Source organism: Dreissena polymorpha, chromosome 2 (genome assembly GCF_020536995.1).
Source record: "Dreissena polymorpha isolate Duluth1 chromosome 2, UMN_Dpol_1.0, whole genome shotgun sequence".
Classification (NCBI taxonomy): Eukaryota; Metazoa; Mollusca; class Bivalvia; order Myida; family Dreissenidae; genus Dreissena; species Dreissena polymorpha.
In genome coordinates, this window is record NC_068356.1 from 832,998 (window position 1) to 855,447 (window position 22,450).

Genomic DNA, 22,450 nt, shown 5'->3' on the forward strand with positions numbered 1-22,450 from the left:
GTATGAATAGATATATTCGCGGGAAATTAAAATGGAATTAATTGTGCCACAAACAAATACAAACGAGCATTTTATATCTACTAATAACTATGTAATCATACCACATCTAGCGTTGAAATTGTGGCTATAGCTATAAGGAACACTGATTGTTTAGGTGTTAACTTTATTTGACGAAATAGTTAACGAAATTTTCGTTGTTTTTGAGCGTTATAGAGGCTTTAAATGTTGAGATTTATATCTCGAAGATGCTACCCAAGGCGCGGCTCATCCACATTTTAAGGCATGCTCGTAAATAAAGATGTTAATAAAAAACAATTGTCTACATAATTAAATTGTTTTTTAGTTGTTACTTGAGATTCAGAGAGATGTGGATCAACACGATCGTGTTTAATTTTAATTATAGCAGTCCTCTAGATAACGGGAGCGAAGGGGTCTTGAAGCGGTGAATACACCTTTGTCCTTCACAAAATCCTATGTCGTTGGTGCTCATTAGAATCGCATCAGACGATTACAATGCGTAGACTAGGCTTTCCGTGCCAGAAAAGTGAGCCGATCGAGAGGCTTTCCGTGCCACAACGAAATCAAAAGTAAGCATTTTTAAGTAAAATTGATGAAAATTACTATATAGCATACATTGAACATAAAGATTTGATCATAAAGATGATATCAATGACACTAGATATTAAACATACTACGGAAAAGCTATGTTAAAAAGTCATGAAAGTGGCATGTATGCACGATTGTTTCACCACCCTCGTCATCATTCCATCTTCGATAGAGTTTGTGATAAGTGTTTGGACATGCGGAATACTGTGAACCTGTAGCTGGATATATGCTTCAACTCATGGACCACCTCTTTTTATGCACAAATGTGTTTACGGGTTTTAATTTAAGATTGTCTTACCTGTTTTGTGAATTCCGAGCATCCTTTTTTTCTTGTATATGACAGAGAGGCAGCGAAGAATGAACAGATAGGCAGCATTTTGACAGAAAACTCCCTTTATTTTGAGCTCTGCTTAAACGAAGCACTTCCCTTTACGCAAAGATAAAGTTGGCTCGAAGTGCGATTTGCCTGACCCTAAATCACTGTATTTGTTGAGTTAAAAAACGAGGGTTAGAAATTTGAATTAAATCGATAAAACAACTGATTCTGGAAAAAGAAATGCGTGCATAAAATGTTTACAAGTAATATTATTACAGTACTTATTCTTTCAAATGTATTCATGTTTAGTCTTTTCACAGGATCTGGAGCAATGAATAAGAAGACTCTGTAGAAGTATAGGTACTTCTATTGTACAGCACCTACAAACACAACAGAGGAATATGCCAAAATTGTGGAGTATTGTGTCAAAGACCAAAAGTGCCAGACTTTACAATATAGAGAACTTATCCTTCAGTCAAACACCAGTCAAAGTCCCAAGGAGGGATAATTCCCATAAGATTGGAAAATGAGGGAAAACTTATTAAAGTAAGGGGTTCGCAAACCTTTATCAACCGTACAACTCCAAAACGCAAAAAGCTCAACGCTCATATGAAATACAAGTTGACATCGTGCAGATATCGTTCATTTGAGTGTGAAGATGTTGAGCTTACCGATGACGTTGACATTATATGTTCACCATCTGTAAAAAAATCGCACAAGGAACTGCTGTGTATTTAACCAAGTGTTCTAGAAGGGTTGGAAGAAGATGGACAAACGGAAAGCTTTTAGAAATACACGTGTTTACTGAACAGAACAGACAGTTGTCTGAGGGTAGATTGATAACAAATAGCATTTGCTTTTTATTTTTGACAACAAATAGCATTAGCTCTTTATTTTTTAGATTTGGTTTAATTGTTTTAATGTGATAACACTTCGTGAATGAAATACAGACAGGAAACTGTTCAATTTAGGCAGATCGGTTATCGGTTATTTCACGGGCAATGTCTCCGGTTTATGTCAGGCCATAAGAAGTGACGCTGTTATGATCCAAGCACATCACACAAAAATTGTCCTGGTCCAAGCAAACAGAATTTGAATGGAAATGACAAAATCAAACCAATATTGCCAGGAATATGCATTTATGCCATAAAGGCATCTAATTTGCAGTTTTTAGCAGGGTGATGTTTCATAACATGCTATCTAGTATTTAAGTAAATGGCCTTAGTACCGTCATAAGGACATACTTGTACATGCTTTAGATCAGCCGTTTCGCTACAAAATTTAAAATTGTTAAAGCTCGTGCGAAGATCCAGCTGTTGGGTGACTCGAAAACTGGAAAATTTATAGTCATATAAACTGTACTCATCAGACATATCGAATTAGTTTCACATTTATCTAAAAAGAGTGTGTAATATCTGATAAAAAAAGTATCGAGTAATCTGGAATAGAAGTGCAATTGTCATTGAGATGATCGGTAAAAGAAGTGTCCATGAAAATTTGGCGTCCGACTCCTAATTTATTTGAATTTCCTCAAAAACGATAGTAAACTAAAATGTTGTAACACGAATGGACATATTGGTCTTTAATTTAGAATAGTTGAAACGTTTTGGATTATTTTCCTAGTATATTTATTTTGTTGAAATACGTACTGATAATTCAATCAATGATGATTATCAATGGAATTTTATCTTTTGATTTATATAAACCACCGTTTTTCCGCGAATTTCTGTCTTTGCAGTACGAAGTACCAGAGCTCCAGATAAGGATTTAGTCTAAAGGTTATTTCACCCCCTGATATTATTATTAAAGCGTATTTTACTCCTTTGCTTCAACCATAAATGGTGTTTAGAAATATTAAGGGGTATTTTCCATTTCCATAGAGAACTGACGAAGTAAATGGCATGTTTAATTTAGAAATTTTATGATTTGATATTTATATAATTAAATACAAACGGAATGAATTTAAAATGACGATTTGAACAGACTTTCTTAAAAAATGATCCACAAACATGATGGGCCGCCATTTTTATTACAAGCTTATTTTGATCGACTTACTTTTGATTCAAAGGTTAACTTACACTAAAAATCAAATGGATTATTGGTAAAACCATTTACGCACTTTAATCGATTTAAAATACGAACCAAGATTTGTATTGCGTTTTTTGACGTATTGGGCCGATTTTAAATACGTTTGTTTTTATTTTTGCAATGCGTAAATACGCAGATACGCCTCTTATCTGGAGCTCTGCCGGAAGTACTATACCATAAATCGACCAAATAATGTTCCGTGTCTGAAAACTGAATGAGCAGAACATAAATGCAAAAAGTTCTAAGAAGAAGAACTAACCTCTCGCGTCGGCTTTTGTTGTTCTCTGTTATCTATGTGCCATCCGTTATCAAAGTATCCGGATACTTAGCGTGTTATCGCTTTAGTTTGAACACCATCGAATATACAAAATGTTAAGTCATGTTTTTTCACGGTCGTAAAGCATGGGTACGACAATTTATTTTGAGAGGCATATATAAATGAGCCTCCGAGGTCTGAATTTTTAAGTTTCATAGATCAATCTATATGGTAAGTTTTTTGTATATGTTTCTTCATGTTTTTTGCATGATTTAAATAATCGTCAATTTAGTGTCATTTATCGAAGATTTATTTATCTGCGTACGCACAAAAACATACTGTCACAACCCATTTGGAAACGTGACAACCTTTATAAGTTGTAACGAGTTGGAGTTTTTAAATGCCAATCGGTATTTGTTTTCTGTGTAACGAACAACTTAACGCCCTATTAAATCGCTAACGATATCAAACAATTGTTTTCAACATATCAACGTTTGTACATTAACCAAAAATTTGGCTTTGTGACGATTCGATAGATACTTTTGCATGTTTGAAACAAGAGATGGAGCTAATGCCAAGGAGATTATCCTTTTAATAGGAGGTGTGTCATACTTTATTTTTCTTCTTTTTTGTGCGCAATAGGATTTTCCATTTTATCCATTTTACAATGTAGGTAACGGGATCCTCATTAATTGTCGAATGACAAATTATTAAATTATTAATAATTAATAGATCTGTCCGTTCTTCGATTATCGGTTTTAATGTAATATTCCTTAAAATACAAATGTTATTTCTACCATATTTCTAGTTCAGTTAGCGTTAAGCGATGATACTCTTTGATGCATGAGAGACGTAAAATAACTAAGTCGATGATATAAAACAGCCCATTTTATTCTCTGAAAATAATATCAGAACGCTCTGTATAATATATCAAAACAACATAAATATTTGCATGCACAAATATTATTTGTGATATATTTATGCAACGATATTGATTATCATTATAAATTAATAAATCACACAAAATACTATTCCCATTTCTCAAGAATTAACATTTTTCAAACATTAACATTGTTTTATCAAATCATAAAGCAAAGAAATTATTAATTCATGAGAAAACAGTACTATTATTTTGCTATTATAATACTTATAAAATAGCGACAAACATAAATGCATAATTCCTATATTTTATTCGGACATTGTGCAGTTAAATAATTTTCCTAAATACTCTTATTGAATTTAGTTAAAATGAATGAAAGTAGCGAACAATAGTATAAGTATGAAAATATTCATTTGTTACAAACAATACTTTAAGTGTGAAAATAAGTGAATAGTATAAAAGATCTTACCTGAAAATAATATCGGAACGCTGTGGCCAGTATGCCGAGAGCGTTTCTTTAAATATTATTTCGAGGTCTATTTCTTGGAATTTGATCGGCATTTCTAAATACGTATCTCACGTGATCCTACATGGTCTCACGTGACACGTTTACTCACTTACTAATCCATATTCATTCGGGTCAAACACGTTGACCCTAAGTCACGGAATTTTCCCGATTCTCCGCACTACTTTCCAACGTTCCCAACATGGAAAAGAATTTGGATCGGAATGTATTACTCATTCTATGGCCGACTTGTGTTTGGTTTGTTTTTGGTTCTTTCATAGTAAAGGTGCACCAAGGTAAAACTCCGAGGTGAAACATGCGATTGATTTAGTCCGAACGAGAAATATTTGTTTGCTGTTATTTTTCTTTTACATCTTTTTGTTCATTTGTTTATTTATTCTATTTTCTATTTGTTTATGTATTAAATATGTCTACAACTTCATAAATTAAATGCATGATGTGAATTTCAAAATGGGAAACTGTGCTTACAAAATGAGTAGTGCTTTGGGAAACCAGATCTTAACGCAAGTGCGTGAACTTCTATTAATTTGATATATTGTTATCAGAAAATAAACTGCACAATTTCTTACATAAAATTAAGCGTTTCTAACATTATACAATAACTATTTAAAAGTGTGTTAATTGAAATTAATTAAAACTATGTTAATTAGAATTAATTAAAATTATTAAATAAGTTAAAGATAAAAATTGAGATAATACAACATTTCATGAAATTGTAATTTTGATTGGATTACATCGTCCCTTCCTTCTTTTAATTAGAATTCCTATTCTAATTTATGGGCTGTTTAAATTTATTTGCTTTAAAACAATCCGAAAACTTGTAGATGTATAATAAGACCGTGGGTTTAGTGCATGCATATATAAATCTAACATTACATAGTAAAAACAGATGAAATACACAACTAGAATAAAAAGGATACATAAACAAACTGTTCTATTGAATGAATATTAAATACATTATTTGAATCATCAATAAGAAAACATAGCAAATACAATATAATTGTAAATGAACAATGATTACAAATCAGTTTATAACATGATAGTGTTTGTTGGAAAACAAAAGAAGTGTTAAGTGCTATTTGTTATAATAAAGGAGGTAGTAATTTAATATAAGCATAGTCAATTTTAATTTTCACTTATTTTGTTAAAATGTGTTCGTTTGTGTTCCAACATACACTGCAATATTTATTTAGCATATATATACATACATGGATTAACGTCTACGTAAGAAGCTCCAATCGATACATGTTTGATAATGAAGATATAATTTACAAATTATGAAATCCCTTTGCATTATGTTATAGGGACAACATATATGGTGAGGTCTATTGCAACAAGGGGTTCGCATAAATACTTCATGAAAAAAGTTTTAATCTTGGTTTGCAATTTATTAGGGAAGCATTACAAACTCGAAAACAGGTCTTATCAAAATCAAAAGGGATTGATTGACATTAAAGAGATCCAAGGTAAAGTTGAAAATGTTGTTTCATTAGTTTGTTTATTTGTGTAATGTCGGCTTGTAAAATATCAGTGATAGAAAAGGAATATAAAGAGGGGGGGGGTAGAAATTTTGATTTAATAAATCTTTTGTAAGCTGTGATAGAAACTTTGGACTCTAATCCAAACATAGTAATAATTTCTTTTTATAACTGAAAGTTTAACGGGTGGCTTGGTAGTAGAGGAAAGGTATGTCAAAATGGATAATCGCAAAAAGTATGTTTGATACTGAAATATTGGAATTGTTAAACATATAAGTAAATATTAATTCTCTAGTTTGTTTTTGCATTTTCCTCATTTTTTTGGAAATGTTTGAAAGAAGTACATTATATGATGTAATTGATTTTGTTTCTGCTGCGGAATTGAAATTTCTAAATTCTCAAAAGAATTTTCATTGTATTTAAACAATTATCTAAAGTAGGTTAAATAAAACATCAGAAATTGAAAATTTATCATGGTTTACATTTTAGAAAAGTTAATGAATGTGTTCAAAGACAATTAAATGCAAAATTGAAAATGAATAACACAAATAGTTTACAATTAAAAATGATATTACATATACAGTAAAATATTAATAAAGATACAAATGTAATGTATAATTGAAAATCACACACTCAATATATTTGAATGAAAATAATATGTTATTAGTGTCCGTCCGAAACGAAAAACAACAAAAGTATGGTTTAAAAATGAGATAAACATAAAGCGTATATGTAATGAATGAAATGGAAAATGTAACAATCGACATTTAAGAAGAGAAAACACGTAGGATGAAGTATTCAATAATAAAGAATAAATAAATTCATTTCAATATTTTCTAAAGTGTTTATAATTATTAAATGGTTAAATGGAAAAAGTGAAATCTAACATCAAATAAATAACATCAAAGTTGAAATCCATGCAAAATTTGACATCAAAGTTATAATATATGCAAACGTTATCAATCAAACAAAGTAAAGTGATATCTAATGCAATTTCAGTTGTGTTTTTTAATAAAGTCTGATTGCGTAAGAGATTAAATTTTGGTTAAGAACGTTCCTTAACTCAATTGTGTACTAAGAATAATTCAGTGTGATAGTTTGCTTTAAGCATTTGTCTAAGTTTGATGTATTGGTAAATGCCGATTGACAGAGCAGATGGTATTTCCATAATAATATGTCCTGTAGTGTTTCTAAACGATATTTCCAAAGCGTTAATAGGAGGTTATAGAAACAATCGAAAGCGTATTCCGTCAATATTCAGTGTTACAGGTAAGTCAATGATCCATTCAGATCGGCAAGATGCTGAACATATGATATTGATATCAAAATAATTTAAACCATTTGATATATGTTAAATCAAAAGAGTGCCACGTTGTCGTTTGAACATTTGCAATTTGCGAAGGATTGTTAATTTTAATTGGATTACACCAATGCACGAATACATTATTTGAACAAAATATAACTAGAAAAATAGTAAGTATTTGACTTATGTTACTGAAAATCTTGAAGGCGTGTCACAGCTGATATTTGATTTTGAATAGTGGTCCATTTCTTTTCATTTTTAGACGGGAGAGGGTGGTGGGGGAATAGTTAATGCTATTTAAACGGTTTGCCTTTCAGCGTCAGAGAGTCATTTCAAAGAGATGATATTAAGGGATGTGCCTTCCACTGGAGTCAAGCGGTATAGCGTCAGTTCCATAGTATTGGGCTTGCAGAAACCCATCATAGAAGATTACCAGCTCGATCTTCCATCCTTTGACTTTTTCTATCGTTCCACAGCATGTCGACAAATTTATAATTACAGTTTATTTACATACTTTATACTGTTTTCATTGCTTACTAGAATAAAAATATATTTTTGATTTAAAACAAACACGCTAAAACATAACACAGGATATGCAGTGTCACTAGGCGTCCGCATTTGATTTAAGTTCAGTCCGGACATGTGTCGGTCGCAGATCGGTGATCAAGCTATTTGTTTCAGATTCAGTAAGAACCAAATTTATCAGGGACCACTTAAGTTCAATAAAAAATCAAATGTATAAAATCAGATTTTTATAACATAATATTGTTGATATATAACATATTTTAATATGTGTGAGTTAAATTATGAAATGATTGTCCTTAACTTCCGGTTCATTGCTTTTCAAACAATTGCAGCAGCCCTGCAACGAAACATCGACACCTATTGTGTGACGAAAACTGTAAGCAAAGTGGATTAATAAAAAAATATTTACCGTACCTTAAATGAAAACGGTTGCTTTATAAGACTTGATTAAAATTGATCGTCATGCAAATTATTCTCGCTGAATGATGTTCATATGGCACACGTTATGCATGTACGTTAATTCCATGAAACTCCAAATAGGATCTCCCCTTGCAAGGGCCACTTCAATACTAGACATGTGTTTTCACTAAGGATTGAATCCAAACTCGTGTACGTATAAAAAGCTGTTTCTTCACCGTCTTACTTTTTTGCATATTTTTGCGTTTATTTTATTGGTTTCCGTATGCGCAAACAATTCTATATTACCGGTAGTTGAATGTACGTCATTAATCGCAGCGTGGATTTAGTTGCTCGCTTAAATAGTGGGTCCACTTCTGCGAGGTCTCACGAGATTTGGTTCAAACGAGAGCTAATTTCATCTTCACTCATTAAATAATCTCATTCATCTTCTTCCTTTTGTCGACGCTCGCCAATTCATTGTTTATGTTGTTCATCTTCACCAATGTTTTTCGTCCATAAGGCTTCTTTTTTTGGCCTTCTGATGCATCAGTTTTAGCTTATCCATGTGAATTACCAAATTCACGTATTGATAGTACAATCGGAAATTGTTCACAAGACTGGGCACGGCGAAACCGACCAGCAACACACCCGCCATAGCACAGAACGAGCCCACAATCTTTCCAAGAACAGTCACTGGAAAAAAGTCGCCGTACCCTACGGTTGTCATGGTAATCAATGCCCACCAGAAACCTTCTGGAATGCTCGTGAATTTGTCACGATCTTCAACGAAGTAAATCAGACTTGAGAAGACGAAGACACCGATGATCATGAACCAGACGAGAAGCATCAGCTCGCTGAAACTGGCCTTGAGGGTGTAGATTAGGATCCAGAGTCCCGTAGAGTGGTGGATTAGCCTGCATATCCGGAGAATGCGAATGTAGCGAATGAAACCCACGGCTATAAACTCCTCATGGAGGTCTGGTTGTAAAAAGAGCACGAGTGTCTCTATCAGGTCAGGAATTATTGCAAGTAGGTCAATCACCGATAGTAGGGACTTTGCGTACTTGAGTTTATTCGGTGAAAAATACAATCTTGCCAGATACTCGACTATAAAGAAAGCAAGGCAGATTATGTCAATAATGTTCAACACCGGGTGCTTGGTTTGAATAATTCTTGGTTGTGATGTTGTGTTTTGAATGACCAATGTCGTTGCTGTCGAATCGTTGCCATGGACGCTCGTGTTTGATTTGTTAATCGTACCTGTTATATGATCGAAAGATTGCTCAAAGTACTGGAAATGCTCCATTGTATCCGCCATGAATGAAAATATGGACATCGCCACAAACAGCAGTGCAACGTATGCAAATACCTTAAAACAAAAAATATTGCTATAAATAGTTCTTGGCTCCACAAGGATTGTATACGCTTTGTTTCACACAAATTGCTTGACATTGCGATACCTGTATGTGCAATTTATGATTAATTTAATGTTTTATTTCTTCAATTTAAAAAATGAATATCTTTTTTGATACATTCGACAAGTTAACCCAGTTCTTAATTATTTGCGCGCTTTTTTAAGATTAATTTAAACCAATCGGTACCAATATGATCTAGCGAATAAAACAGAACGTAGCACAGGCGTTACCTTTGCTCCCATGGAGGAGTTTGACCGATTTAAAAAGCGCCATGTTTTTCTTCGCACGTTTTCCGAAGTCAAATTAAAACATCTGAGTTTAACAGAGCATTGATTCACATTGATTGATACTCCACTCATAACCGGGTTTTCTTCGACTTTCTCACTCCATTTCAGTTTCTGTTTTACATCTGGTTGTGTCGTATTGTTTTCATCGTCCAGCTCGTGCAGAAGATGCATGCGTTTCCGATCCTTCTCCAGCCGGTTCAGTGCGTTCTGGTTCAGTAAAAGTAGAGAAAAATGTCAACTTGTTTTTCATATTAAGCGAATATAATGTCAGGCATGATTAGTTGCGACGTTTATTATGCTAGGCTAAAACAGTCGAGTGCGAGGATGAACCGGTGCCCAAAAGTTTCGTGCGAGGCAAAGAAACAGACGAGTGTCCGACTTAACGGGCGCTCAAATGTTCCACGCGAGGTTCGAAAAACAAACAAGATCAAGGCTTAATTAGCGCTCAAACAAGTCATTTTCCTACAATCACCAAGTTAGGTGTATCCTATTATTATATAACCACAAATTATGCGAACAAATATTTAAAGAAAAACTAGGTTTCCATGTTCATCTTTGTTTTTACTACAGTCTGTATGTTGTCATATTGACATTCATATTATCTAAAATACCGACTCTATAAAACGTGTGGGCAATATGGACGAAGTCAAGCTTAAAGAGAGTAAAAACGCTCTTACACTTTTTGCTCGAAACCAATTATAAACTGATGAATAAACGGTCGTAGCTTAACAAGCACTAAAACAAGTTCTTAATACGCCAAGTTGGGTTTATCCCATTATTGTACCGGTAAAAAAATGCATAGTATATTTGAAGAAAACAAAATTGGTTTCCATGTTTAGCTCTGTTTTTATCACAGTTTGTATGTTGTCATATTGACATGCATTTTAATCTAAAATACCGATTGTATAAACGCGTGGCCAAAATAGCTTAAAGCGAGTAATAACGATCTTAGAATTTTCGTTCGGAACCAATAAAACGCTGATGAAAAAATAGCACTAGAATGCAAGTTTAGAAGAAGTGGTACCAGAAAAAAAATGAATCTGAATATCGAGCTGGTCAAATATTGCGCAAGCTACAACTTGGACATTCAAGCATTCACCGCGAATATGGAGCTAGGTAATTTTGACATGCATCAAAAGTTATGGGGGTAAAATGGGGACATTTACGAACAACATGCGACGCACATGCTACGAACATTTGACCCAGGGGTCAGATCAAAATTCCAAATAGTGCACCGTCGCACATATGTTCATAGCTACCATGTGTGTAAGTTTCAAGGTACTAGTGCTAATAGTGTAGAAGGAGATAGTGGCCGACCACGCCCACCCAAAATTTTGTTTTAACATAATTTCTTCATTTATTTACCAATTTACTTCAAATAATACTGTACATCTCGTATGACAACACGGTCTATCTCGACCAACCATGTCCACATTACCCACCCCAAGGCCAATAATAAAGGTAAAGGCAGCTTGGTTCCCGTCCTCTTTCAAAAATATCGAGAGGTCCACGGGTACTACTTCACTGTTCCCCCTAATTTATGTTCGTACCCATTTTTTTTCGTACTAATTTTCTTTGTACTCAATTTTTTCCGTACCCGATTGGTTTTTCGTACACAATTTTTTTTATCGTACACACATTTCCCCGTACAACCAAATTTTTGTTCGTACCCAAAATGTTTCGTACACAATTTTTTTTCATTTCCCTTTTTTTTTCGTACCCAAATTTGTTATCGTACCCAAATTTTTTTTCGTACTCAAATTTATTTTCGTACTTAATCATTTTTGTGTACCCAAATTTGTTTCGTACCCAAATTTTGTTCGTACCCATTTTTTTAAACAATTTTTTTTTCGTACCCAAATTGTTTTTCGTACCCAAATTATTTTTTGTTAGCAAATTTTTTTTCGTACCCAAATTTGTTTCATACCCCATTTTTTTCCCTACCCAATTTTTTTCCTACCCAATTTTTTTTCGTAGTACCCAAATTTTTTTTCATACGAACTTATTTTTTCGTACCCAATTTTTTTTTCGTAACCACCTTTTTTTTCGTACCGAAATTTTTTTGGGGCATAATTTGTTCGTACCCTAAATTTTCGTAAACAAATTTTTTATCGTAAACAAATTTCCCCGTACACCCAAATTTTTGTTCGTACCTAAAATGTTTCGTACACAATTTTTTTCGTTTCCCTTTTTTTCGTACCGAAATTTTTTATCGTACCCAAATTTTTTTTCGTACTCAAATTTATTTTCGTACTTAATTATTTTTTTTTGTACCCAAATTTGTTTCGTACCCAAATTTTTGTCGTACCCATTTTTTTATAAACAATTTTTTTTTCGTACCCAAATTATTTTTCGTACCAAAATTATTTTGTCAGCAAATTTTTTTTCGTACCCAACTTTTTTTCATACCCCATTTTTTTCGTAGTTATCAAAAAAAAATCATTCGAAATTATTATTTCGTACCCAATTTTTTTTTCGTAACCACATTTTTTTTTGGCATAATTTGTTCGTACCCTGAATTTTCGTACACAATTTTTTTTTCGTACCCAAAATTTTCGTACCCACATACACAATTGTGGTGATGTAGATAAAAATAAATGTATGCTTTTATATCCATCCTCTTCCAAAGCATCGTCACAAAGTACTGTCAGTACTTTGATTCTTATTAGTTTTTGATTATCCCCACGCTCCGAATTGAAGCGGGGGGGGGGGGTTATGTGATTATCTCCGCCGTCTGGCCTTCCGTCCGTTCGTTCTTGCCATTATGTTATCCTACACTATTAGCACTAGAACCTTGATACTTAAACGCATGGTAGCTATGAGCATATGTGCGACAGTTCACTATTTGGAATTTTGATCTGACCCCTACGTCAAAAGTAATGGGGGTTGTGATGGGGCCGGGTCAGAGATTTTCACTCATTAATTTTTTGAGGTTATTTTACATTAACTTCTTCATTTCTATACCGATTTACCTCAAATTGATACTGAAGTTCTCTTATGATAATACGGTCAATCTCAGCTATGCATGGCCCCATTACCAACCCTGGGGCGCCCCGCCCACATAAATCACGCCCACCCAAAATTTTATTTTAACATAACTTCTTCATTTATTCACCAATTTACTTCAAATTAATACTGAACATCTCTTATGACAATACGGTCTATCTCGACCATCCATGCCCACATAACCCACCCTAGGGCCCCGTCCACATATGCCACACCCACCCAAAATTGCCTTTTACTATAACTTTTTCATTTCTACACCGATTCACTTCTTATTGATACTGAACTTCTCTTATGACAATACGGTTAATCTCAACTATGCATGGCCCCATTTCCAACCCTGGAGCGCCCCGCCCACATAGACCACGTCCACCCAAAATTTTGTTTTAACATAACTTCTTCTTTTATTCACCAATTGACTCAAATTTAATACTGAACATCTCTTATGACAACACGGTCTATCTCGACCGTCCATGTCCACATTACCCACCCCGGGGCCCCACCAACATAGGCCTTGCCCACCCAAAATTGTCTTGTAATGTAACATCTATATGGCGTGGGGATACGCGTCGGCCTCTGCAGCGCCACTTCTTGTTTATATTCATTTGATCGGATATAGAGAAACTATACTGGGTTGACAGCTGCACATAAAGATAGCATCCGGACAGTTGCCCTTATTGATTTATGCACTCCTGATATTTCCGCATAGGCGGACATATGCAATGCGGGATATTAGAGGCCCAGTGCATTTGCATTTCCGGAAATTCTCACCACGCTCACTTACCCTGTCGTCTTTTAATCATGCCATGTATACAGTTTTTTTGCATGTGAAACATTTAAAATATACAATTTATTAACACAATAATTCCAAACAAACGTTCTGTTTGTTTCCAATTGGAGTATGACATCATCATGAAATTCAATTTCCGTTTTTGTGTGAATATTATTGATTATTATCGAATAATACATAGGTGTGTTATTTGTGATATTGATTTGGGAAGACCAATGTCCGAAAGTGAAAAGAAGCAGGGAGGACTTTGTATGCATATGCAGACTGGCTTTTTCCGAAAATTTCGGTAAGAAAAATGCCTATGAGTGCATATGCCTGGCATTCACCAAAGCTTAGCAACACATAAATACACGCGTATGAAATAAATAATCGCACAAAAAGGTAAATGAAATTTCATCGCTTTAAGATAAGACTGGCGTGTTGTCAAATTATAACGTTCGCACTGTGGCTTCCCGGTGAGTATGTGCATGCATATTATAAAACATCTAGGACTGGTTAATTGCACTTTTATTGTGTCCTCTCAAAATAACGCCGTAAAGACGCATCAATGTTCAAAATCAACGAAACTTTCGTAAAATGTTTCGAAAAAATAAAGTTATCACATAGAAAATGCTAGATGTGGTATGGTAACATAGATTTAAAGAGATACAAAATGCTTTTTTTATGTGTGTGTGGATTCCATTTTAATTGCCCGTAACGATATATATTCACGAAGACTAACTTGGTACATAAACATTTGTTACATATATTGTTCCGCAAACAAAAAAAAGCATTTTTATCTTGTTTAATATGTTACTAGACCACATCTAGTGTCGTAATGTTGGTTATTGCTATATACTGTTGACTCAAACTAAAGCCTAGAATGATATTCCCTGTTCACGTTTGAAATTGACTGTCACGATATTCGCATTCGCTTAATATTGCCGTTTTATCTTTAAAAGTCGACATAAATGCTTGCTCGAAATTTAACATAGCTAAATATTTGTGGTATATGTTTGAATTTCGATGAAAAAGCTAACACGATATTCGCACCAGTTGACATTTACAGTTTGCCTTAACAACTTGTGCTAGTCCTTGAAGGTAATTTAAGCTAGCTTGACGAAAAGTGATTTCGCGTTTCATCTTTAAATGCCGATGCCAGTAATTGCTCAAATTCAACATTGCTAGCATTTAAATCTTTGGGCAAGCATGATATTAGCACCACCTCGATATTCACGGTTTGCATTAGAATTTTGTTTTAATTTTTTCTCGAAATTATAATTGGCTTGTTATTCGCGGTTCATGTTTCCATTTTGATGTACAAGCCAGCGCGATATTCACCCTAGTTCGCTATTCGCGGATCATGTTTGAATATCGATCTGAGAATTAGCACGATATTTACATCCGCTAAAGATTTGCTTTTCCCATTTGGATGTAAATTCAGTGCTGGATGGAATTTCAACCTAGCTCCTTTTTAATGCCAGATTTATATTAGAATTGTGGTATTCGACTTTTGAGGTCATTTCCTACTTCACACAACTGCATCATATCATTGAAATGAAAAACAACAAGCAAATTCGTTGAATTGATATCCCCAGCCTTCTCCTCATTTATATATAGACACCTATTTAGTTTCATGTTGAAACTTAAATAGTTTCTGATATATAGCCCTAAAAAGATTGTGACAGACAAACAGATGGACGGACTGATAGGCCGACTAATAGACTGACAGAGGGACCATGCCAAAACTATATCACTCCGACAAAGGCGGACAATTATAATCCATTTAAACAAGCATAGCCCGTTAACTGAGTAGGGAATCAAATTTGCGAAATCGGAAATAAAAACAAAAAACAGCAACACATATTGTACTTTTGAATGTAAACCGCCTGTTTTTGTTAGTATTGAGCTTAAAAAGTCCATGTCAAACAATTTAGAAAGGCTGTTTTTGTACAATATTGAAGATATATTCGATTATGTAAAATGCTTGCATCAAAATGGTGAGATGGTTGACCTAGGCCACACTCAAAGAAGGAAAAAGCCCTACAATATTTATAGGTTTTGATTGCAGAATAACTCCATGATTTATTGCAGTATAACCACATTATTTATCGCAATACACCCTTTAATTTTATACTCTGTCTACAGATAATAGGTCGCGGGTGGTGGTAGAATGATAATTAATTAATGAAAAGTTTTAAATGATACTGTTAATGGAAGTAAACTTGTTAAAATCCACTTAATACTACAATTTGAACGCAAATGTTTGTTCAAATCATTTTAGTAAGGCAAAATGAAATTATTGCTTATATTGAGGTATGAAAACCATTGAAAACAAATGATAACAATTTTATATGCAGTAATATGCAGGTACTATACCGCCATATATGGTCTAGGAGATAACATAGCACATTGATGTATTCTATGTTAAAATAGACATGTCCGTCAATTTCAAATAATGTGCAAAGTATCTTGTGGAGCTTGTTTAAAATTGCATAATAGCAGTACGAACTGAATCTTCTAAAAAAACTCTTTAAACAATGATGGGTAACACTAAAAGTACTTTTCCAAGTAAGAAGTAATAATGAAAACATTGTTAAGTTGAGCATGTCTTTCAGTTTAAAATGTGTAATGATTAATAGACTAGCCAGCCTAAAATCTTCCTTGTTACAGAGAACACTGATTGTTATTAACTAGTGGTTAAAGTGTGCAATCTCGACTCTGTAATGAACCACTTAAGAACAATATACAATACATCCTCCAGTCTGAATGTTTAAATATAAAAAGTGTTTATTGAAAGGGGCCATAACAAAAGTAAATAGATTGAACAATTTCAAGCATAAATGTTGTTAAATAAATGTTGGTCTTCAGACTGAAATCTGCAACGAAAGTAAACATGCCTACATAAAAAAGAGAAAACATGTAAAAAATAAAAATTAGCAAAACAATAAGTTGATTAAGAAAAAGAATCCATTCAAGTAATTTCTAAGCACAATGATGTATACATAATTATTGAAAAAATGCTGGTCAGTTTAGGGGTTAAGCGTACGACCTTACATGAAGCATTTGTGTAACCTTGACCCTTGATGTGAATCGTATGACTTACATGAAGTATATTGTGTGATGTTGACCTTAACCCTAGACATGAACCTTGACCTTAACCCTAGACAAGAATCTTACATATGACACACAGCAAGGAAGAAGATGGAGAAGAATTATGGAAGGTTATTACAGAATCCACTGAAGCATAGTAAAATTATGGCTAAATAATAAATATTCTACAAATGTGTGACCTTTGATGTGTGACCTTGATTTTGGGCAAAACAGATAGGTCTTTCACTGCCTGATAATTGAGAACAATTACATCAGGACATTTTGAGAATCCCTTTAGTATGATAGAATCCTAACCAAATAATGCATTTTTAATCAAAATGTGTGCTTTTGACATTTGTGCTTGACTTTGACCATGATCCTAGAAACCTGGATCTTATATTTGACACTCAGCTGGATAATGGAAAACAATTGTGGACAGTTATTACAGAATCCCTTGATGCATAGTAAAGGAATGACGAAATAATGAATAATTCATCAAATTTGTGACATTTGACCTCAATTGACCTTAGCCCCTAAGATTATGGGTGTTGAATGTGAAGCACTCCCAGATGATTGAGAACAACTATGGCAAGTTTCATGGCTCTGGCTCATGTGTTAATGGAGATAAAGCTCTAAGCTTATATTAAAAAGCATTTTGTCAAGATACAAAGGACCATGACCTAAGCCCCAAGGATTATGGGTGTTGAACGTGAAGCATCCCCGGATGATTGAAATCAACTATGGTAAGTTTCATGGCTCTGGCTCATGTTTTTATAAAGATAAAGCTCTAAGCTTATATTAATAAGCATTTATCAAGATATTAAAGGGCCATAAATCCGTTATTAACAGATGGTGCACAATGCCATTTGGCGTGCATCATCCTCTTATCCATATATATAGAGAATAACAGGTTACTGCTTGATCTTTTTGTAATATATCAGGCAAGATTTAGAATAATATAACGGCGAGGCTTCCCGAGCCGTTATTTTATTCGTGCTGAGCCTGATATATTACAAAAAGATCAGGCAGTAACCTGTTTTTCTGTTTATCATACCTCTACGTCCCCGATTTTAAAGAAATAATTAAAAAAAATGCTGAAAAGCTGAAGTTTTAGTGGGAAAATATATGACTTTTGTCGTTTGACGTGTTAATAATGACGTCATGAGCACGCGTGCTTAATAGAGAGAGAGACAAGAGAGAGAGAGACCAGAGAGAGAGAAACCAGAGAGAGAGAGAGAGAGAGAGAGAGAGAGAGAGAGAGAGAGAGAGAGAGAGAGAGAGAAAGAGAGAGAGAGGGAGGGAGGGAGGGAGGGAGGGAGGGAGGGAGGGAGGGAGGGAGGGAGGGAGGGAGGGAGGGAGGGAGGGAGGGAGGTAGGGAGGGACACATTTGTCATAGACGACAGCATTTATAGCATGTTTCGTGTCTCAGAGCAGCTGTCTTAATATAGCATTACCTGTGTAGAATTCCCTTCGTTAAAGTTCATCCAGCAGCAAGGTTGGATGTTCACCTCCTGCACGCCCCAAAAGTCCAGCTCAAGTTTGGCGGCCGGTCCGCAAATGTAGGACGGCAGGTGTAGTTCGCCCGTCCGTATGTAGTTTAATATGGACTGAAACCAGAGATAAAGATTGAATTCATGTAAACCTGTGAGCTAAGTTTTAATGTCTTGAATACTGTTTAATATGGTCTGAAACACGTCTCAACATAGTGAATACGTGGTTAATGTTAATACATGTATTACCTGAAAAATGTGTTAACATATTGAATTAGCGTGTAATGTTTAATGTGAATTAACATATGTGTAGACATATTAAATATGATAATAAGGTTTAATATAGCTCGAAATATGTGTTAACATATTGATAACGCAGATAATATTTAATATGGCTAGATTCATGTGCTGAGTACTTCAGTAATTTTAATTTTAAATATGTGTCACTGCCTGCATACGCGGATATTGTTTTTAAATATTTCCTGCTACATTTTCTTAAACAAGTGTCAATATAGTGAATAGATGCATACTATTTGATGTGTTCTGAAACATGGGTCAGCATAGTGAAAACTTGGATAAGTGATAAGTGTTTTGCCTATAATCGCCATATCATCGGCAAAAAGAAAAGAATTAAAACAATGTCATCAAATGGCATACCAGATTGAACATCTTGTTGAAGGAACATTTCTAAATCTTTAACAAATAGGGACAACAATAACGGGGGCATAACCTCCCCTTGACGTAAACCAACGGCATAATTAAAATAATCAAAGTAGTTAGAGCATGTTTTAACATGATAAATATATAGCAATACGAATGGATGCTTCGATGAGACTTCGAGCCAAACAGAACAACCAGGTTCGAAGTTCAAGCCATCGGGTTTCAACTGTGTTAAACTTGCATTACACATGCGCTTGTATAAAAAATACCTGGAACATGTTATTAATACCTGAAATATACACTTACTATTATACTACGTGTGCCCGTATTGCTTGTCCAAGGATGTAAGCTTACTGTTACTTACCTGGAACATATTGGGGTCCCTATCGAAGAAATACGTATTGTCGCAATCTCTAAAGTTGTCCAAGAACTTTTCGTTACATAGTTGTCCCACCCTTTCTTTTCCTTTTAAGATTGTCTCCCTGAAACATGTTTATTTGAGTTGATTTGAAATTATGTTATTTAGGTCTTAGTTTACTAAATCCAAAGTTACGTCTAGTAAACAATGCTGGTTTATTTACCTCTAACGTCATACCCATTCAAACGTTGTAATTTAATATCAATACAAATATCAATAATTTAAAATGTACAGATACTCTTTTTTCTGGGAATCAATCCTAATGTTACCTATTGATAACCGTCCAACCTAAATCACATGAAGGTGAGATGGTCACCTCAAGTACACGTAATGAGGCAAGGCCAGGGAGTGAAGTCAAGATCCCTGCAGTCATTCACTCAACCAACCACACTTGCCGGAAGGACACGTAAGGAACACATATGATATAGGATCAAACTCTTTAACCCAGACAGATAATAGGATCATAGTCCTCACACTATAAGAGGGAATAGTATAACTGACCGAATATGATACATCAAAGTTTGTTTGACAAAAAGTACATAGACGGTTGAGTCAATTTTTATTTTTGTAGACATGCAATATTAATATGTACGTAGAAAATATGAACATACATATTAACATAAGTATAATTTAAATTCATATCTTGTCAGAATAAACATCTGTTACAATTTCAGAAATTTGTCTACTACAGCTACAATTCATTTAATCAGAAAGCGCCTTACTTTGATGTCTGAAACCTTACTCCTCCAACGTTGAAGACCGTATATCGTGTGTCGATGGACATGGTAGAATCAGATCTATCCGACAACTTTAGGCTTGGTTTAAACGTCGATCAAATGGAAATATAGTATACCGACACAAATGCAAATAGAATAGAGGTTGAACGTAATATGCATTAAATGCCCCATTGGAACATCAACACCTACTATTGCTATTCGTTTTCTATTTAAACGGCGTTTCTATTAATGCGTTAAAATGTTGTTTGTAAATGTAAATATAAATAATACATATCCAGTTGAGTCCATCTTTAACCCATACAATTTGAGAGCTTCAAGGTTACCGACTATCTAATGTCACGGTAATAACAACACAATTGTGGTGTAATCCCTTATACCGGTCAATTTTAAAATGAACATTATTTAAATTGCATACATTTTTTATAGAGTAAGTGGAGAACGAAACTGGCGGTTTAAGACTTAACATGTTTGTGACGATACATCTCGCTTATAACACTATATTAAGGAATACCGTTAGTGCCATCGTGGTTACACATTAAAGTCCAGAGGGCGACAATGCGATAATGCGATAGTACGATGGCGACAATGCGATAGTACGATGGCGACAATGCAATACTACGATGGGGACAATGCGACAACGCAATAGTACGATGGCAACAATGCGATAGTACGATGGCGACAATGCGACAACGCGACAGTACGTTTTTATTGTTTGCTGTGCGATCCCATATCAATCCTTCTATGCAATTTATATGACGCATACATATATGGATCTGGTTCAATGCAGTATTTTGGAGAGGGTATTGATGAATGTCCGTTGTAATTTTATTGTATTCCTTAAGTTTACAGTTTTGTTTAAATATTAAGATATGCTAACAAAGAAAAACTTTGCAATTCAACTTGAAATTCATCGTGTTTACATGTATTGCTTGTTTTCTTTAAATCTAAAATTTAAAACGATTGATTAAATATATGGGTGATACTAATGCATTTTGAAACAAGTAATTACATACCATATATAACATTTACGATGTCTTGAAAACAAAGTTATACTCACAAATTGCTTACAATTTACTCATGATTGTTTGTGCAATTTACTGAAATTTGTTTTCGAAAAATACAGCAATTCTCTTGAAGTATTGTTTTGTTATGTGTAACCTCTAGTTTTATTTTATGTTATAGCGTAATGAATTCAATCCAATGTCATATATATGAGCAACAAACAGTGACGTGTTGTGTGCATCAGGGCATATGAGACATTTACAAACACGCGTTCAATTTTTGCCCTTAGCGCGTTAACAATACACAGCTCCGGTTATTCTGCAATCATTTCAGTTAATATGTTTTTTTTTGTTCAAGCAGTTGAACAAAATTTAATGTTAAATAAAATTCGTATATGACCATACATTTAAACGAAAGCGTAAAAATACAAACAATGATTAATTAAAAGGTGATATGTCCAATTTCGTTGGTTGATAATGGATAAGGACTAGGTTCTTTGGTGAAAGCACAAAATAACCAGTACTAATTCATCTTTGATCGAGTCAAGATTGCATAACATTAAAAACTTATGCACATTATTATTTGGTGGTAATATATGACTCCTTTACCTTGTCCGGTAAACAAAAAACAGAAATAAAGCCTTGATATTTTGCTTTGTACATTTTTTTTCTGCTTCTCCTCACGCGATTTCACAGAAAAAAGAGTTTATATTATCCAAAGCTTAGTTGATTTCTACAATCATTATCCTATCTATCTAATATAATATTTATATAAAAGCCTATAAGACTTGTCATAACCGGATGGGCATGAAAATAATATAGCAGTAAAATGTCAATTTTGCTAATTTTTTCAACTACAAAGAGCAGTAACTAAAGTGCACACAGTCCAGTTAGACCAATGTTGTATTATCAATCATATTGCGTTTTTAAAATTCAATATTTTATGAATATAAACATGTGCACTTCGGCCAAGATTGCATGAAAAATTCAATTTCTGTGACAACAACACCGCCAAACGATGACCCTATCACCTAATAGATGACGGATACTTTTGTCGTTAGCATAGTTAACTGCTAACCAAAAAATCTTTACATTTTATGTTAAAGTATTAATTTAAAAAAAAAACAGGCATTATAAAAACAGATCGTCGATTGGCTGATGAAGAAACAATGCGGGGAATCACGTGGTATCTCGGAGTCA

At 34.1% G+C, this 22,450-nt stretch overlaps 2 protein-coding genes across 2 annotated transcripts in view; both read right to left on the bottom strand.

Moving 5' to 3' along the window:
- The window catches only part of LOC127865572 (uncharacterized), a 123,002-nt gene that overhangs the window by 36,735 nt on the left and 63,817 nt on the right, over positions 1–22,450 (bottom strand). The gene's annotated exons all lie outside the window — the stretch shown is intronic.
- On the bottom strand, positions 7,071–20,616 carry LOC127865571 (potassium voltage-gated channel subfamily C member 3-like). The gene is made up of 5 exons (XM_052405417.1): positions 20,235–20,616; positions 19,459–19,576; positions 18,399–18,551; positions 10,023–10,286; positions 7,071–9,746 (listed from the first exon to the last, which is right to left on the bottom strand). Exons 1-5 carry the CDS (start codon positions 20,294–20,296, stop codon positions 8,874–8,876), a joined length of 1,470 nt encoding a protein of 489 aa, XP_052261377.1. The 5' UTR covers positions 20,297–20,616; the 3' UTR covers positions 7,071–8,873.

Coding starts and splice junctions, on each gene's coding strand:
- LOC127865571 (XM_052405417.1), bottom strand. CDS start 20,296: ATGTCCATCGACACACGATATACGGTCTTCAACGTTGGAGGAGTAAGG. Junction 18,552..19,458: donor GGGACCCCAATATGTTCCAG/GTAAGTAACAGT, acceptor CTCTGGTTTCAG/TCCATATTAAACTACATACG. Junction 9,747..10,022: donor ACTCCTCCATGGGAGCAAAG/GTAACGCCTGTG, acceptor TTTTGTTTTAAG/GTATTTGCATACGTTGCACT.